This window comes from Elgaria multicarinata, chromosome 1, assembly GCF_023053635.1.
Source record: "Elgaria multicarinata webbii isolate HBS135686 ecotype San Diego chromosome 1, rElgMul1.1.pri, whole genome shotgun sequence".
NCBI classification, from domain to species: domain Eukaryota; kingdom Metazoa; phylum Chordata; class Lepidosauria; order Squamata; family Anguidae; genus Elgaria; species Elgaria multicarinata.
In genome coordinates, this window is record NC_086171.1 from 25,555,366 (window position 1) to 25,571,266 (window position 15,901).

A 15,901-nucleotide genomic window follows, 5' to 3' on the forward strand; every position below is an offset into this window, starting at 1 on the left:
TCAGTTTGCCTATGTTTCAGTGAACATAAAATAATTATTTTGTGCTTTTGCATCCTAAGCTGGTCTGATCTTATCCATGTTTCTTCAGAAACAAGACCTGCTCTGTTCTTTCATGGTACTATAAGTGTACATGGGACTGCAGCCTTCCTTGATCAAATATTTTGCACAACAATCAATGTGTGTATTATTCAGCATCTATTTGAATTTATTCACCTAAGATCCAATATATTGTTAGAAATAAAATATATTATTTTGCAGCTACCAAATACATGGAAGAAATGGAGCCTGAAGATGAAATTGCCATTGTAGGGATAGCTTGCAATTTTCCTGGAGGTATGTTTCCATAACTGATACATTAAAATTAAAATCTGAGGTTCAGCAGAAAGATCAAGGTCTAGAGTTAAATAGGAATTTTAATTAAATGAAAAGATGGTATTTAAAACTTTAAGCAGGAAAGCGCCTGCAGGTTAGAAACACTCTCTAAGCTGTGATGCACTCTGCTAAATCAACTGCATGCTGTTCACTTGGGAAAAACAGTTAGGCAGATTCACAATGGTTCAGGAATTGAAGATGCTTCATAGAAGTATTGATTCGGACATGTATTATCTTGGTGCTGAGCCCACAAAAACAGAGGTGGGAGGAAGGGGGTTTGGAGGCTCACTGGCCAAGTTTGGGAGGGGGAAAGCCATACCCTTTAGTTCACCTAATGACATCCCCAGGGAGTCATTATCTGAGTTTTTTAAAAAGGTTCTCCAAGACCAGTTCTGAGCCTGATTGGGATGAATTCAATGTGGCCTGCTGCTAAAAAGAGTTACTGATGAGAGCAAACCACTGGTAGATTAAACAGAGTGTAGTACTTATAGACTTGGATTTACAATTTAATGTTGGGTATGTAGAAGAACTGTTATTATTATTATTATTATTATTATTATTATTATTATTATTTATTTATTTATTTATTTATTTATTTATTTATATAGCACCATCAATGTACATGGTGCTGTACAGAGTAAAACAGTAAATCGCAAGACCCTGGCTTACAATCTAATAAATAGGCTTACAATCTAATAAATCATAGTAAAGCAATAAGGAGGGGAAGAGAATGTAAACAGGCACTGGGTAGGGTAAACAGGCACAGGGTAGGGTAAAACTAACAGTGTAAAGTCCAAACAACATCAAGTTTTAAAAGCTTTAGGAAAAAGAAAAGTTTTTAGCTGAGCTTTAAAAGCTGCGATTGAACTTGTGGATCTCAGATGTTCTGGAAGAGCGTTCCAGGCGTAAGGGGCAGCAGAGGAAAATGGACGAAGCCGAGCAAGGGAAGTAGAGACCCTTGGGCAGGCGAGAAACATGGCATCAGAGGAGCGAAGAGGACGAGCGGGGCAATAGTGTGAGATGAGAGAGGAGAGATAGGAAGGAGCTAGACCGTGAAAAGCTTTGAAGGTTAACAGGAGAAGTTTATATTGGATTCTGAAGTGAATTGGAAGCCAATGAAGAGATTTCAGAAGTGGAGTAACATGGTCAGAGCGGCGAGCCAGGAAGATGATCTTAGCGGCAGAGTGGTGGACAGAAACCAACGGACTGATGTGAGAAGAAGGAAGGCCAGAGAATGGCTGATCACTGGAAACAAATGTCACAGTGTATGGATATAATCATTGTAGTAATACTCGTTTAATATAGCTAAGTGTCAACTTTTAAAAAGGAAATTAACATGTACCAAATAAGATCTCCCATCTCCCAAAAAAGTATTGATATTGGAGCAAATATACATGTTTTAAATCTCACTACAGGAGAAGGAACTGACAATTTCTGGCAAGTGCTGACAGAAGGCAGAAACTGTACTGTAGACATACCTCCAGGAAGATTTAATGTCGAGGAATGGTATGATCCAGATACTAACAAACCAGGAAAAATATACACAAAACGTGCTGCTCTTCTTGCCGAGTAAGGACTGTGTATTCATATTCTAAAAATCATGTTACTCAAATTCTTTTCACCCCAAGGGTCAAATTCAAATTTGGAAAGGGTCTTGGGTGTTGCATTCCAGTAGTCATGGGGGCATGGCCAAGGACTGAGAAAGCAGGGCCAGATGTAATTCTCACTCGTTTGGACATTTTCCCAACAAGTGTATAAAAGACAGCTCAATTCTAAGTACATCTGCTCAGGAGTAAACCCCCAGTGCAACAGCTCCTGTGATTGCAAAGGTGGGACCTTAGTTCTGCGCAGCAGTTCTCATACATGCAAAAGGAATATAGGAAACTGAGTCAGACCATTGGTCCATCTAGGCCATTATTGTCAGTAATGACCCTGTTCAGACGATACGCAAAGCCATGGTGGTTAAACACTTTGAGCTAAACGTTATGACTACATGAGTATGGTTTACTCGCTCACTAACTCTTTGCTGCAAAAGGGTTAGTGGCCTAACCCTGGCTTAGTGTGTCATCTGAACAGGCCCACTGACTGGCAGTGGCTCTCCAGGGTTTCAGGCAGGATTTTTTCCTTGCCCTACCTGGAGAAGCTGGGAGTCAAACCTGGGACCGTCTTCATGCAAAGCATGCGCTCTATCACACTGAGCAATGGCCCCTCCCTACAACCTCAGTTCTCCGCAGAGTGTTTAAAGACAAGAGCAAAACAAGCTTGTGGAACAGAGAACTAGGTGCACTTGTGAGCTAACCTTTAGGATTTCTCTCCGCATGGTTTTGTCCCGTCCTATGTGCAGGAGAGGTGAATAGTGAAGAGTCATGGTTGGAAGTGTTACAGCTTGGTCATTTTATCCCTGGTCATTTGTATTCCCCATGTGTAGACTTATTTCAAACTCTTCTTTTCAGAGTCAACGCATTTGACAACAAGTTGTTTGGCATCCATGATCTGGAAGTGGAACGTATGGACCCTCAGCACAAACTACTGCTGGAGTGCACCTACAAAGCTCTGGAAGATGCAGGGATACCCACAGAGGATATTAGTGGCACTAAAACTGGGGTTTTTGTGGGTGAGTTAAGGCCCATTAAATTAAATTATTGAATTATACACCTAGGGGGTGTCTATATTCTCTGTTAACCCTGTACTGGCTGCACAGTGGCACTATGTTATTTAAATGACGCAGCCGCCAACTTGCAGTCACATCAGGATTTCTCCCCTGAAATTGCGCATTTTCAAACTTTTGATTTACTGTGACTTTTACTTTTGCTCTGGGTTGTCCAGTGGGCATAGCAAAAAAGGTCCAATTGGCTATTGAAGACGGTAGAGAGGGAGTTCAGATAGAGGCATTGTTGTTGTTGTTGGGTAAATGCAGCAGAGCAAGGGGTGGGTTTGATAACAATGTTCGCCAGCGCTGCGGGTTTCCTGGACAGACAGCCCACGCTCCCTCCTGCCCCGTCTAGCTTTATTGATTTAGCCATGCATAGCGGTGCTGCGAGCTTTTGAGCTGATCCCCTTTCAATGTGGTGTCATGTGGGCACCCCCCAGTCTGAAATAGTGATGGACAAAATTCCCCTTGGCTCAATTCAGAATTGAGCTCAGTCAGAATTGGGTTCAACAAACCAAGCTGATTTCGAACAGAATCAGGAAATAGCTGGTGCCCACAAAACGCAATTCTGAACTTGGTTCCAATCATGTTCGTGATAATAGCATAGTGCATGACTGGGTCCAATCACCTCCCTGAAAGCCCGAGCAACCCCCTAAAATCTGTCCCTTTGAGGAAGATCCAATGGAGGCTGATGATTAAATGGAGGCGGTTCTTTTGTGTCCCCCTAATTTAGGATTAAACCAGTAATGACTTAAAGCAGACTTCCCCAAATGGGTGCCCTCTGGATTTCTTGCACTACATCACCCAGAGTCTTTGCAAACAAATGATCCATGTCTCTTTGGCCTAATCTACACCAAGCGGGATATTGCACTGTGATAGTGGTATATAAAAGCCACACCAAGCAGGATATAGCACAATGAAAATGGTATATGGTATGTGTCAATGGATCCCAACAGTTGTCAGTGCACTTCAGTACTGCTATAAAGCAGTAGTATGGATCCTGCCTCTTATATACTGCTTTCATACCACTTTTATAGTGTAGGGTGACCATAAGGAAAGGAGGACAGGGCTCCTCTATCTTTAACAGTTGCATAGAAAGGGGATTTCAGCCGCTGTCATTTGTATACATGCAACACCTGGTGAAATTCCTTCTTCATCACAACAGTTAAAGCTGCAGGAGCCCTGCCCTCTTGAACAGATACAAAAGAGGACAGGGCTCCTGCAGCTTTCACTGTTGCAATGAAGAGGGAATTTCACCAGGTGCTGTATGCATACAAATGACCTCTGCTAAAATTCCCCTTTACAACTGCTAAAGATACAGGATCCCTGTCCTCCTTTTCATATGGCCTCCCTATTATAGTGCAATATCCTGCTTTGTGTAGATTAGGCCTAATTTTTTCCTAAAGCAAGAGGAACCAGGACATAGGAGAAGAAAAGGCTGACCCTTGTCCTATATGCCATTTTTCCACTGTAAATTGTCCCTCTCCCAGCTATTTTCCCTGATTTTTTTTTTAAACTGGGCCATATATAGCAGCTTCAGGGTAGGGGTAATTTTAATGAGAAAATAGAAGGAGAAAGGGTTAAACCTCTCTCTCTCTCTCTCACGCACGCACACACACACACACACACACACACTGTATGCCCGTTTTGTCTTGGAAACAAAGAGGCATAACCATCTGCAAGCACGGGGCCTTGCCATCTCATGTTAATGTGAAGGTCTATTTACAGGTCTGATGAATCGTGACTATGAGGTCGTAAACAGCAAATCAATAACAGAAGTGAACCATTATGATGGTACTGGGGCAGCGGTGAGCATAGCCGCTAACCGGATTTCATACACTTTTAATCTGACTGGACCATCCCTTGCCCTTGATACTGCCTGCTCCTCCTTTTTTTATGCACTGCATTATGCCTTACATGCAATCAAACAAGGTATGAGATTTCTGAAGTAATGAAGTCTGTTGTAATTTGACATTTATGGGCAAAATTTTAATAGAAGTTATTTTTTAATGTCAGCAAGAAATACAAGTGATGTTTGTTTGCTTGCTTATGTATAACATCTTTTATATACCACCAATCTGTCCTCAAAAGGACTCCCGAGATGGTTTACAGTATTGAAACTGACAATCCAAATAAATAGAGTGCAATCCTATGCATTTCTGCTCAAAAGTAAGACCTATTGAATTTAATGGGACTTACTTGCCATTTTTTGTACTACTTCCAACTGACTGAAAGTTTCTTATGTGTGCATTGCGTATAAATTACATTTATTATGTTTTTAGAGCTTGAGAACATTTTGTTTTGATCACAAAGACTTACATAATTATACATTTATAGCTTCATCACACCTGTGCAATCACTGTGAATTGCATGCAAAAGTCTCTGAAGTTTTCCAGTTTATAATCTGCTTTGACTGTGAAGCACTCCCATGCATCCTGCTTTAATTGTGCTTCAAAGGCAAAAGACACGACCTATTTTGATACTAGTTTTGGAGCGAATCATTTGTTGTTTTCCGAGCGGCCACTGGGGGCGCAGGAGCAGGATTTGATACTTTTAAGCTTCAAATTAAACAAATGCTTACATCTGCGTAAATTTTAAAGATAAAGACATCAAAATTGGCACAGTAATAGATATTAAGGAGAGCTTTAAGCATACCAAATTTGAATCAGATTGGGTCATCCGTTGATTTTTTTATGATTTTTTACATTTCCCCCCTTAAACCCTTTTCCTGGTATGCAAAGGATCTTAGGAGCGCTGCCGCCCAGGGTGTGATTTAGCTAACAACAACAGCTTTACACTGTAGGGGATAATTCGAGGGAAACAGGTATGTGGGATGAAGCCTAAAAACACACGGATCCTGCAACAAAATATTGCAGTCTGGAATGTTCTTGTTCAGTGATCCAGCCAGCCATGGTTTCTGAGATATTCAGTTCCTTCCCTGCCCCTGCTCCTGGTTTTCTATTTTATTCCCCCCTCCCCGCTGTACAGCATTAGCATTCCATGCCTAGAGTTCTCATTCGGTTGCTCTCCTTTACGATTTAATTGTACTTCAAATCTTGGGATTTCCCAAAATCTACTGATTACTTATATTTGGTGGTGATCTTTGTGTAACCAAAATGACACAACCCACTCACACATCACTCTCAAACTTCACTGAAAGAAGGAATGGTTATATATATATAATATAAAGTGTGTGTGTGTATATATACTGAATGAATGAAACTTGAAAATTATTTTATTTTATTACAGGTGACTGTGAAGCAGCAGTATGTGGTGGAGTGAGCTGTATCCTAGATCCTCGCACTTTTGTGTCTCTATGCAAAGCAAAAATGATCTCTCCTGACGGGATGAGCAAACCGTTTTCTAAAAACGCAGATGGCTACGGAAGAGGAGAGGGCTGTGGCGTTCTTTTACTGAAACCACTGAAGAAGGTACTGTGATAGTTAAAGACCCACAATAATAAATGATCAAAATGTCAGGTCAAATTTATTTATTTATTTATTTATTACATTTATATACCACCCCATAGCCAAAGCTCTTTAGGTAGTTTACAAAGGTTAAAAACAGTGAACATTAAAAACAAATATACAAAATTTAAAACCATAAAAAGCATAAAATACAAACAAAAACAGACAATATACATTCAAAACAACGATTCTGGGGTCAGTTAAAAAACTCAGCATATGCTATTAAACGCCTGGGAGAAAAGAGAAGTTTTGACCTGGCACCGAAAAGATAACAACGTTGGTGCCAGGCGAGCCTCATTGGGGAGAGCATTCCCTAATTGAGGGGCCACCAGTGAAAAGGCCCTCTTCCTATCAGGGCTTGTCTATAGACTGTATATACTCTGAAGCTGCTGCGCAGTTGCACTCCATTGCTTATATGATACAGCCACCAATTCGCAGCCACATCGTATTACTCCCCACAAAGCTGCGCATTTTCGATGTGTAATTTTACCGCGAGTTTTTACTTTGCTCTGATGTCACCATGTTTTTTTGTGCATGTGTCAGAGGTGGCTTCAGTTCAGATTAAGAGAGTGGGCGTAGTTAGGGGATGGATCCCAGTGCAGGATATGTGTGAGAATACAGAGCAAGAGAGTGTTTAGTAATGGCTGCCATGGCAACGTTAAAGTCTCATTCTGGAACGAAAGTAAGGACAGATATTATGTATAACGCATAAATTAAATAGAGTCGTTCAGCTTGATCCCGTGTTTTCTAAACAGCAGCAGCAACAGTATTGGGCCCTGGGTTCCAAAGCTACACTCCACATATAGAGATGTTGGAAAATACTTTTGAACTGTCATGGCATCTCCCTGAAAGTGCTTGGATTCTTTTGTTAGAGATCTCAAATCCTTTCCCATTAAATACAATTTCCAAGCATGCTTCCTTAGCCAAAAGATGCCAATTTTATTTGTGCAGCCACATTCAACATAGTATTTGCAATCATGACAAATATGCTGCTGGGTGAAGGGGAAATGGCTGACCTTTTCTGAGGCCATAGCTAGACAGGGCGAAATCCCAGAATGATCCCTGGGATCGTCCCTATGCGTCCACATGATGCACAGGGTATCCCAGGATCAGGGAGGGATGATCCCTCCCTAGCCCCAGGATCTCGCCCTCTCCTTTAGCCCCAGTTTTTCTGCGGTCTTGGGCTGAGCCCGAGACCACGGAACATGTGGCCAGGTGCCGCAGGTTGACCCGGCTCTGCACGATTCCTCGCGAGGAGCTGGGAGCTGCGCACGGGGCACAGCGCTCCTCAGGAGCACTGCGCCCATTGGGGGGAGGGTGGGGGGAGTGGGGAAAATAATTTAAATTAAAAAAATTACTTGCCTTTTGCGCACAAGCGTTCATGCGCTGCTGGCCCGTTAATAAAAAAAAGGCGAGCGCAACACCACTTTTTCTGAGGTTGTCGCGCGTTGTGTGTAAACAGAGGAGGGATCTCGCAATAAACACAACGCGAGATCTTCCCTCCTCTATCACGGGCTAACAGGTAGGTCTAGCTAAGGCCTTAGTAATGAACCATTATTGTCTCGCAGAATAGAATCTGATATTTATTACATGAAAAAAGATAGTCAAAATGAACAAAAGTACATTTCTAAAATTTCATTTTGTTAGCCCTTGCGAGAAACACAGGTATTAATTAAATGCATTAAATAGCCACCATTGTACTTAGAAATTACTCAATGTGGTATACAACATTACCATCATAACCTAATTAATAAGTACAGTAAAACATATGCAACCTAACACTTTCTAACGTCAAGACGAAGCTAAAAAATAGCAGTAGGTTCAACCTTCCAGTAAAAGCCCCAACGGCACATGGTAACATTCAGATTATAGGAAAATCTTTCCTAAATAAAAAGCATTTTATTTGGTGATGGAAGCTAGTTAGAGAGGTAACTAAGAGATTCTCGACTGGGAGTGAAATACCTAAAGTGCATAGGTGGAGAAGTTCCTGCATAGTGGAGAAGATCCTGCATGCATTTCAGCTTCACTGGCCTTAGTGCAGTAAAGCATAGGATACAAGGTAGTTCCTCCACAGTTATCTCAGGTTGAGCACTGCTTCCTAGGATGACCAGGAGATGCTCTAGGAATGAGGCTTCCATGGCAACAACCATAGAGCCTGTTCCTAGAACTTAATTCCTTTTTTCCTGGTTTTATGGACAGGGAATTCTGGGCAGGTCACCTGTGTCCCACGTGCTACACTTTTTGTACCACTGATGTAAATCTTTGAAAGGGGGGGGGGGCTATATCAAAGTAAAATAAATAGCAGAAGACTATCCGAATCATATAGCTGTATAGCTAAAAAAAATCTAGTAATGTTACTATACAAGATCATAACTATTTTTTGTAATTTTGTAATCTTAATTTTGTGGTTGCTGTTTTATCAAACCCTTCATTAATCCCATCTTATTTTCCCTTCCAAAAACAGGCACAAGAAGATTTCAACAAAATATGGGGTATCATCAGCATCAGTGCAGTCAACCAGAATGGAAGATTTGTCACTCCAATCACCAGACCATCTCAGCAGCAACAGGAGAACTTACTGCTCAGCATTTATCCAGTTCATGTTGATCCATCCACTGTACAGTATGTCGAAGCACATGGCACAGGAACCCCTGTAGGAGATCCCATTGAGGCAGAAGGTCTCGCCAATGTCATCAGTAAAAAGAGGTCTCCTAACCTGCCCCCTCTCAAGATTGGCTCGGTTAAAGGGAACATTGGACATACAGAATCAGCAGCTGGGGCAGCAGGAATAATCAAAGTTCTTCTCATGATGCACCATGGAAAGATTGTTCCATCCTTGCACTTTTCAGAGAGCAACAGCAGCATAAATACAGAGAAGCTAAACCTCTCCATCCCAACAATGGTGGAAAAGTGGGATGAGTCTAGTGAATTTGGCAGAGTAGCTGGTATCAATTGTTTTGGATTTGGGGGAACCAATGCCCACGTAGTTGTCAGACAGTTTAAACACACCCAGCTTCTTTCCCCGGTTAAAAGGCCTGTTGAATTGTTTGTCACCTCTGCAGCCTCAGGTAATTCTCTCAAACTGACAATAGAAGACACAGCTAGGCATGTCAACACAAGTGACTCAGCAACGCTCCCAAATCTGGCCTACACATCTGCCTGTAGAAGAAGCCACATAAACTACAAACACAGAAAAGCCTTTGTGGCATCCTCTCTTCAGAACTTAGAGCAACAGCTTCTTTCTGCAGCTGAAATGGAAACAGTTCCATTGAAGAAGCCTCCACAATTAATTTATGTGTTTTCTGGAAATGGCCTGAATTTGAAAGGGATATTTGGGACCTTGCTGAAAAATGAGCCAGTCTTTAGAGACAAATGTAAAGAAGTAGACCAATTATTTCAAAAACATTTCTTCAGTAGCATTTTAGAATTAAGTGAAACTGACCATGAGGATTTGTCGAGGCCTGACATCGCCCAACCCTTACTCTTCACACTGCAGGTGGCTTTGTTTTCACTTCTGCAGTATTGGGGAATTAAGCCAATTGCCACTGTTGGCCATTCAGTTGGTGAGGTGGCTGCTGCCCATTGTGCTGGCTTCCTCTCCCTGGAAGATGCAGTCAAAGTCATCTATCACAGGAGCAGGCTCCAAGCTAAGGTCACTGGTGGAAGAATGCTGGTGGTTGGGAACATCCCTGTTCAAGAAGTGTCAGCAGCCCTGGGAGCATATTCAGGAAAAGTCTGTGTAGCAGCCTTTAACAGTCCTCAGTCTTCTACATTGTCAGGAGATGCAGATTCCATCAATGCTGTTCAGAAGCATTTAGCTGAACACTTCAGCAAAACAAAGATATTTCTTCATCTTTTAAATGTCCCAGCTGCATACCACAGCCACATGATGGAGCCAATCCTGCAAGAGATAACAGAAAATCTATCCTTGTTAGAGAAACAGAAGCCTGAAATGGAGGTGTTTTCAACACTGACCGGGAAAACTGCCTCAGATGATGATTTTGTTACAGGCACCTACTGGGCCAGGCAGGTACGGGACCCTGTTTCTTTTGCAGAGGCCATAATGACTTCAGTGAAAGGCAAGGAGAATGCTGTGTTTGTAGAAATTGGGCCCCAAAGAGCATTGCAGAGGTACATAACCGAAACATTAGGGACACAGGCTAAAGTATTTTCTTCTTTGCAAATTAACAAAGAATATGAGACGCTACTTACACTTATGAAAGGCCTTTTTGAACTGGGTTTCAATCTGATTTGGCAACATGTCTACGAGGGATATCAGGGAGCCCCAGCAAGCTATCCCAGATATTGGTTTGATCGTAAGAAGCACACCCCCTATATGGATGTCCTCCAATGGCAAACTCAGGAAGCTGCAAATTTAAACCATCCTGTCGTTCACAATGTTAGCAACGTCAATGCAGAATTCAAGTATTCCATATCTCAGGCAGCAACCGCATATCTGTACGAGCACAAGCACAATGGTGTCGCTCTAGTTCCTGGTGCCTTTTTTGTTCAACTTGCTTTGGCAGCTCTGATGACATCCTCAAGAACAAAAGTGCCCTTAAGTTTGGGGCAGATGAACATCAAGTTTTCATCCCCTTGTGTTTTAAGTAAAAGTTCTCACGATCTGAAGGTAAAAGTGGAATCACAAAAAGAAGCGAGAGATTTCAAAATACTGTCCCCATCAGGGGCAGTTTATGCATCAGGACAAGTCACAGGGAACCCAGAAAGCTCCCTTGAAGAAAAGAGCATTTCCTATAAAGACGTCTTTCTACGATGTAAATCTTTCATAAGCACAGATGAGATATATGAAACATTGACTTCCATTGGATTCCAATATGGTACACAATTCAAGCAGCTAAGTGATGTATTTTATTGTGAAGAACTGAAGGAAGCAATTACCATAATGAAGGTGAAAAAGCAGACCACAGAAGAAATGCATGAGTATGTTATCCATCCAGTTCTCTTAGATTGTTTTCTTCAAATGACAGTGGTAATGATCACAAAAACTTTTTTCAAAAATACGATAGGCTTTCCTTCTGGAATAAGCAGCCTTGTAATTGTTCGACCTTTGGAAGAGGAAATGATGATATATTTGAAAACAAGCAAGTCTACTGAGAACTATTTAGAGTTTTGTGGATGCTTCACAGATAAACATGGCTTTGTTTTGGTTGAGTTAAAACATGTTCGGATAACTTTCATGAATGAAACTGCCAGGAGAGAAAATGATTTATTATTTGAAAATAAATGGAAGGAGACTAACCGTTCCCAGATAATCCAAAACTCAGGAGAACCACCCAGCGTTGCAGTGTTTGCTGACAAAATTGGAGTATCTCAGCAGCTCAAAAAACACTTACATAAAAATTCTAGGCTATTAATGTATGAAGAATGGGAAAAATTATTGGATTCCAACAAACCAGAATCAGCTGCATGGAACAAAGTTAAAGAAGAGGTGCAGGGCTACAGTGATGTTTTGTTTATGTGGGGAATCCAAAAACTGAATGATGAAAACCCAGATGCTGTTGTTGCAAGTTTATCAAAGTGCTGCGAAGCCCTTCGACAAGTTATTATTGCTCTGAGAGAGAAGAACAGCCGTTCTTCTATCAGGATAATCACTTACAGGACAACAGACAAGAACGTGGACCACATTAACCCTGGCTTTGCTTTGTATGGCATGGGACGGACCTGCATGCTTGAAGTGACTGACATCACATTTCAGATGATTGATATCAGCTCAACAAGTACCATGGACGTCTTAGCCTTAGCAGATGTTTTAGTAGCGTATGAAGCTCAACAGTATCCTGAAGTCTGGATTAATCAGGGGAATATTTATACTTCTGAAATCAAGCGTACCCAGACTGAAAATATATACTCCAATTTACCCTCTCAGATCTCTCAGAACTCTGAGCTGTTTACTCTTTACACTTCTGAGCCTTATGAAGTAGGAGATGTGTTTGCTGAGCTGGATGATGACACTGATATTCCTCTTGATAATTATAGTGTGGAAGTGCAAACTGAAAAAATAACTCTCCATTCTGAAGACTATTTTCCTGTTAGTGTTTCCAGCTGGAACTTTGGAAGCACGTTATATTGGAATTCACAGACAGTCGATAAATACAAACTCTTGGCTCTGGATTTCAGTGGGACAGTCGTTGCAACAGGTCGTAAAGTGAATAAGTTCAGTGTGGGAGATCATATAGTTTCATGTTATCCAGTTGTTGCAGCTTCACGACTCAAAGTCCCAGAGGCAATGTGTCTTAACACCCAGAAATTTCCATGCTTTGGAAATGTACCATACGTATCCTTTTTCAGGATAGCATGGGAAATTTTGCATCAGACTTTACCAAAAATGAAACAGAATTATTTCTTAGGCATTATTTCTACTGAACCAGAATCAGTTTTCTGCAAAGTACTTATGCACTCAGCTCATGAAGGAGGCTGGAAAACTAAATGTACAATTCTTGACAGCAGCCTGGAGCAATGTATAGGTCAGTGCAGTGTCCTTGTTTTCCTGCCTCCGCTGGAAAGATTACCCGAAGATGTTTTAGCTCGTCTTTCACATCTCCAGCATGTAGTGGTAATACTTGGCAATCACCATTCTGAACACCTAAGGTCTGTCATGAGAAATGGCCATGAAAACTTTCAAATTCATGTTGTCAGTCTTGCAACGATTTTTCAGAAAGCATCTCTGAAACAATCCCACAAACCTTTCACCAGCTGGATGAAATCTATGCAACTCAAGCAATTTAAGAATTTACCTTGTTCCCTTTTTCAGTGGACAGTAAAAGGTGCGTTATCATCCCATTTTACCTGTAAATCTATCCCATTTGCTTTGTTGAAAAGTGATGCAAATAGCAGCTGTGTTCCTGACATACCAGTGTTTGAAACCAAGAGGAAACTGTTTAAGCAGAATGCTGTTTACATAGTCACAGGTGGACTCACAGGGCTTGGCTTTGAAACCGTGAAGTTTATTGCTCAAAATGGAGGAGGCTATGTTGTGATTCTTTCCCGGAGAAGCCTCAGTGCTGAAAAGCAAAAAGAAATAAGTGATTTGCAGAAACAATATGAACGGAGCAGAATATTTAGTCTGCAGTGCAACGTAATCTTTAGGTCTGAAGTTGAGAGAGCTATCAATTCAATCAGCATCATCTTTCCAAAATTCCCAATCAAAGGTGTATTCCACAGTGCTGTGGTCTTACACGATGGAAGCATTGGAGCTCTGACTCTTGCTTCATTTGAAGAAGTTTTAAGTCCAAAGGTTGCTGGAGCCATCAATCTTCATCATGCTACTCAAGGGAAGGATCTGGACTATTTTGTGTGTTATTCATCAGTTTCTTCCTTCATTGGAAATGCAATGCAAGCAAACTATGCTGCTGCCAATTCCTTCCTGGACCACTTCTGCCATTACAGGAGAAACTGCGGATTGCCAGGTCAATCCATCAACTGGGGTGCCTTGAATCTTGGAATACTGCAAAATCAAAATGACATTCAAAATCTTTTGGAATCAAAAGGCATATCGATTATGCAGGTGAATGAAATTTATGAGTATCTTAAAACAAGCTTAATTTTAAACAATCCTCAGCAAGCGGTGGTAAAACTGAACTTTAAATCTTTGATTAGGTACGTTTCTCGAAATCTCGCATTCAGAACTCGCATATATTCAGTTGTTAGTGATGTACTTAGTAGTAATGCTGAACTTGCAGAACAAACTTCATCCAACGAGTTCATTACAGAAAAATCTGAAGATTATATTATGTCATTGGTGAGCCAACTCAGTGGTTCAGACCCAGGTGACATTTCAATGGATGCCTCACTTTTGTCTGTTGGGATAGATTCTATGTTAGCTATGACTCTACAGAATCACATTTTTCAGGAAAAAGGGGTAGATATACCAGTTGTGAAATTACTTGATCCTGAAACCACAGTTCTTCAATTAGTGTCATTCTTAGAAGAGTCATCTGAAGAGAAAATGCCTGAAGGAGAATATAAGGAGAAACAGAATACTGGAGGAGAAAAATGGAGTACGTATTTGTAGCTCTCATGTGGTAATACCTGTACGGGTTCTAGAACTCTAAATGATAGCTACATGCATATAATTAAGCTTTTATGTTAAATATTTGGAACCTTTGATGCCAGCAAAGTTCAGCTGAACTAGGCTCACATACAAACTTCATGGGTCCATAAATGTCTATCTGAAATTAAGGTTGAGCTTCTAAAGACCCTGAATGCTTTTCCAGTTAAGATCAAAAGTCGAGCTAGAGAATTCCTGGCTTCCCTCCTGCGTGTTGAAGCTCTCCACCCCCACCCCCCAAAAACCCATTTCCCTCTCAGGCCATAGCTAGACCTAAGGTTTATCCCTGGATCGTCCAGGGGTCAAACCTGTTCATCTAGGTGACACACAGGGGATCCAGTGCTCAGGCAGGGGCGAACCCTGGATGATCCCAGGATAAACCTTAGGTCTAGCTGTGGCCTCATTCTCTTACCTGGGAGCAACAGTGGAATCAATAGTACCAGGATTCCTGCAATGGCCTTATAGGCCCCTTCCAACTCTACTATTCTATGATCAGAGAAGACAGAGATTTTTCTCATCCTTCCCTCTTTCTCCATTACCCTGATACAGTGGACAGTATCCAAATCAATATCAGTGCTAGTATGGGAGAGTAAGCTTTGAACATGGGAGAGGCAATTCTCTAATTTGAATTGCAGCAGCCTACAGGAAGAGAACATTTTCCAAGGCCTTTCAGGCTCTGAGCCCCAGCATCTGATTGTCCATCATGTCAAAGCAATGGAGAAGGGGGGAGGAGAGAGAAAAATGTCTTATCGTTACCTCTCCCCGGATGCTGCTGCTGCTGCTTCTACTGAAGTTTGCCAGGAAAATGAAAGAAAAGGGGTGTGTGTGTTCCAAGGGTATAGATGGCCAGGACAGCTTTGGGGGATAGCAAGGAACTTATGTTTATTCTATATCTTAACTTTGCCATTTCCCTTCACCAATATGTAATTTTGTAATGACAAGTCTTATAGAGCCAAACGTTAAGATTTCACCTTGCGAGACCTGATAATCTTGTATAGCTATTCAAGTCTGTAGTAATGCAAAATACCCCTGGAATACATTTTCAGTTAATACTAATCATCCTCAACTGGGTGACTAGCCGTCCTTCCTCCTTATCTCTGATGTGATCCTGAGCACATTTCTTGGAAGATGTTCTGCTTGAATCATTGAGTTTTTACTTCAAAGTAAATGGATTTAGTATTTGGTTTGAGTCTTTGTCCAACGTAAAATGTAACTGAAATGCTTTCTATTGCTTGAAAAAACTACCTAATTCATGAGGTTGATTTGTATAGATGTATTTAGTACTATTATCAATACAGAATAGTATTATATATTCCATATATGAAAATACTTTATTGAATATGT

General features: G+C 41.2%; 1 protein-coding gene across 1 annotated transcript; it reads left to right on the top strand.

Annotated features, from left to right (window-relative positions):
• Positions 1–269: 269 nt before the first annotated feature.
• On the top strand, positions 270–14,521 carry LOC134413428 (uncharacterized). Its single transcript, XM_063147604.1, has 6 exons — positions 270–333; positions 1,788–1,941; positions 2,826–2,986; positions 4,751–4,954; positions 6,272–6,453; positions 8,954–14,521. The coding sequence occupies exons 1-6, from the start codon at positions 270–272 to the stop codon at positions 14,519–14,521; spliced, it is 6,333 nt and encodes a 2,110-aa protein (XP_063003674.1).
• Positions 14,522–15,901: the final 1,380 nt, after the last annotated feature.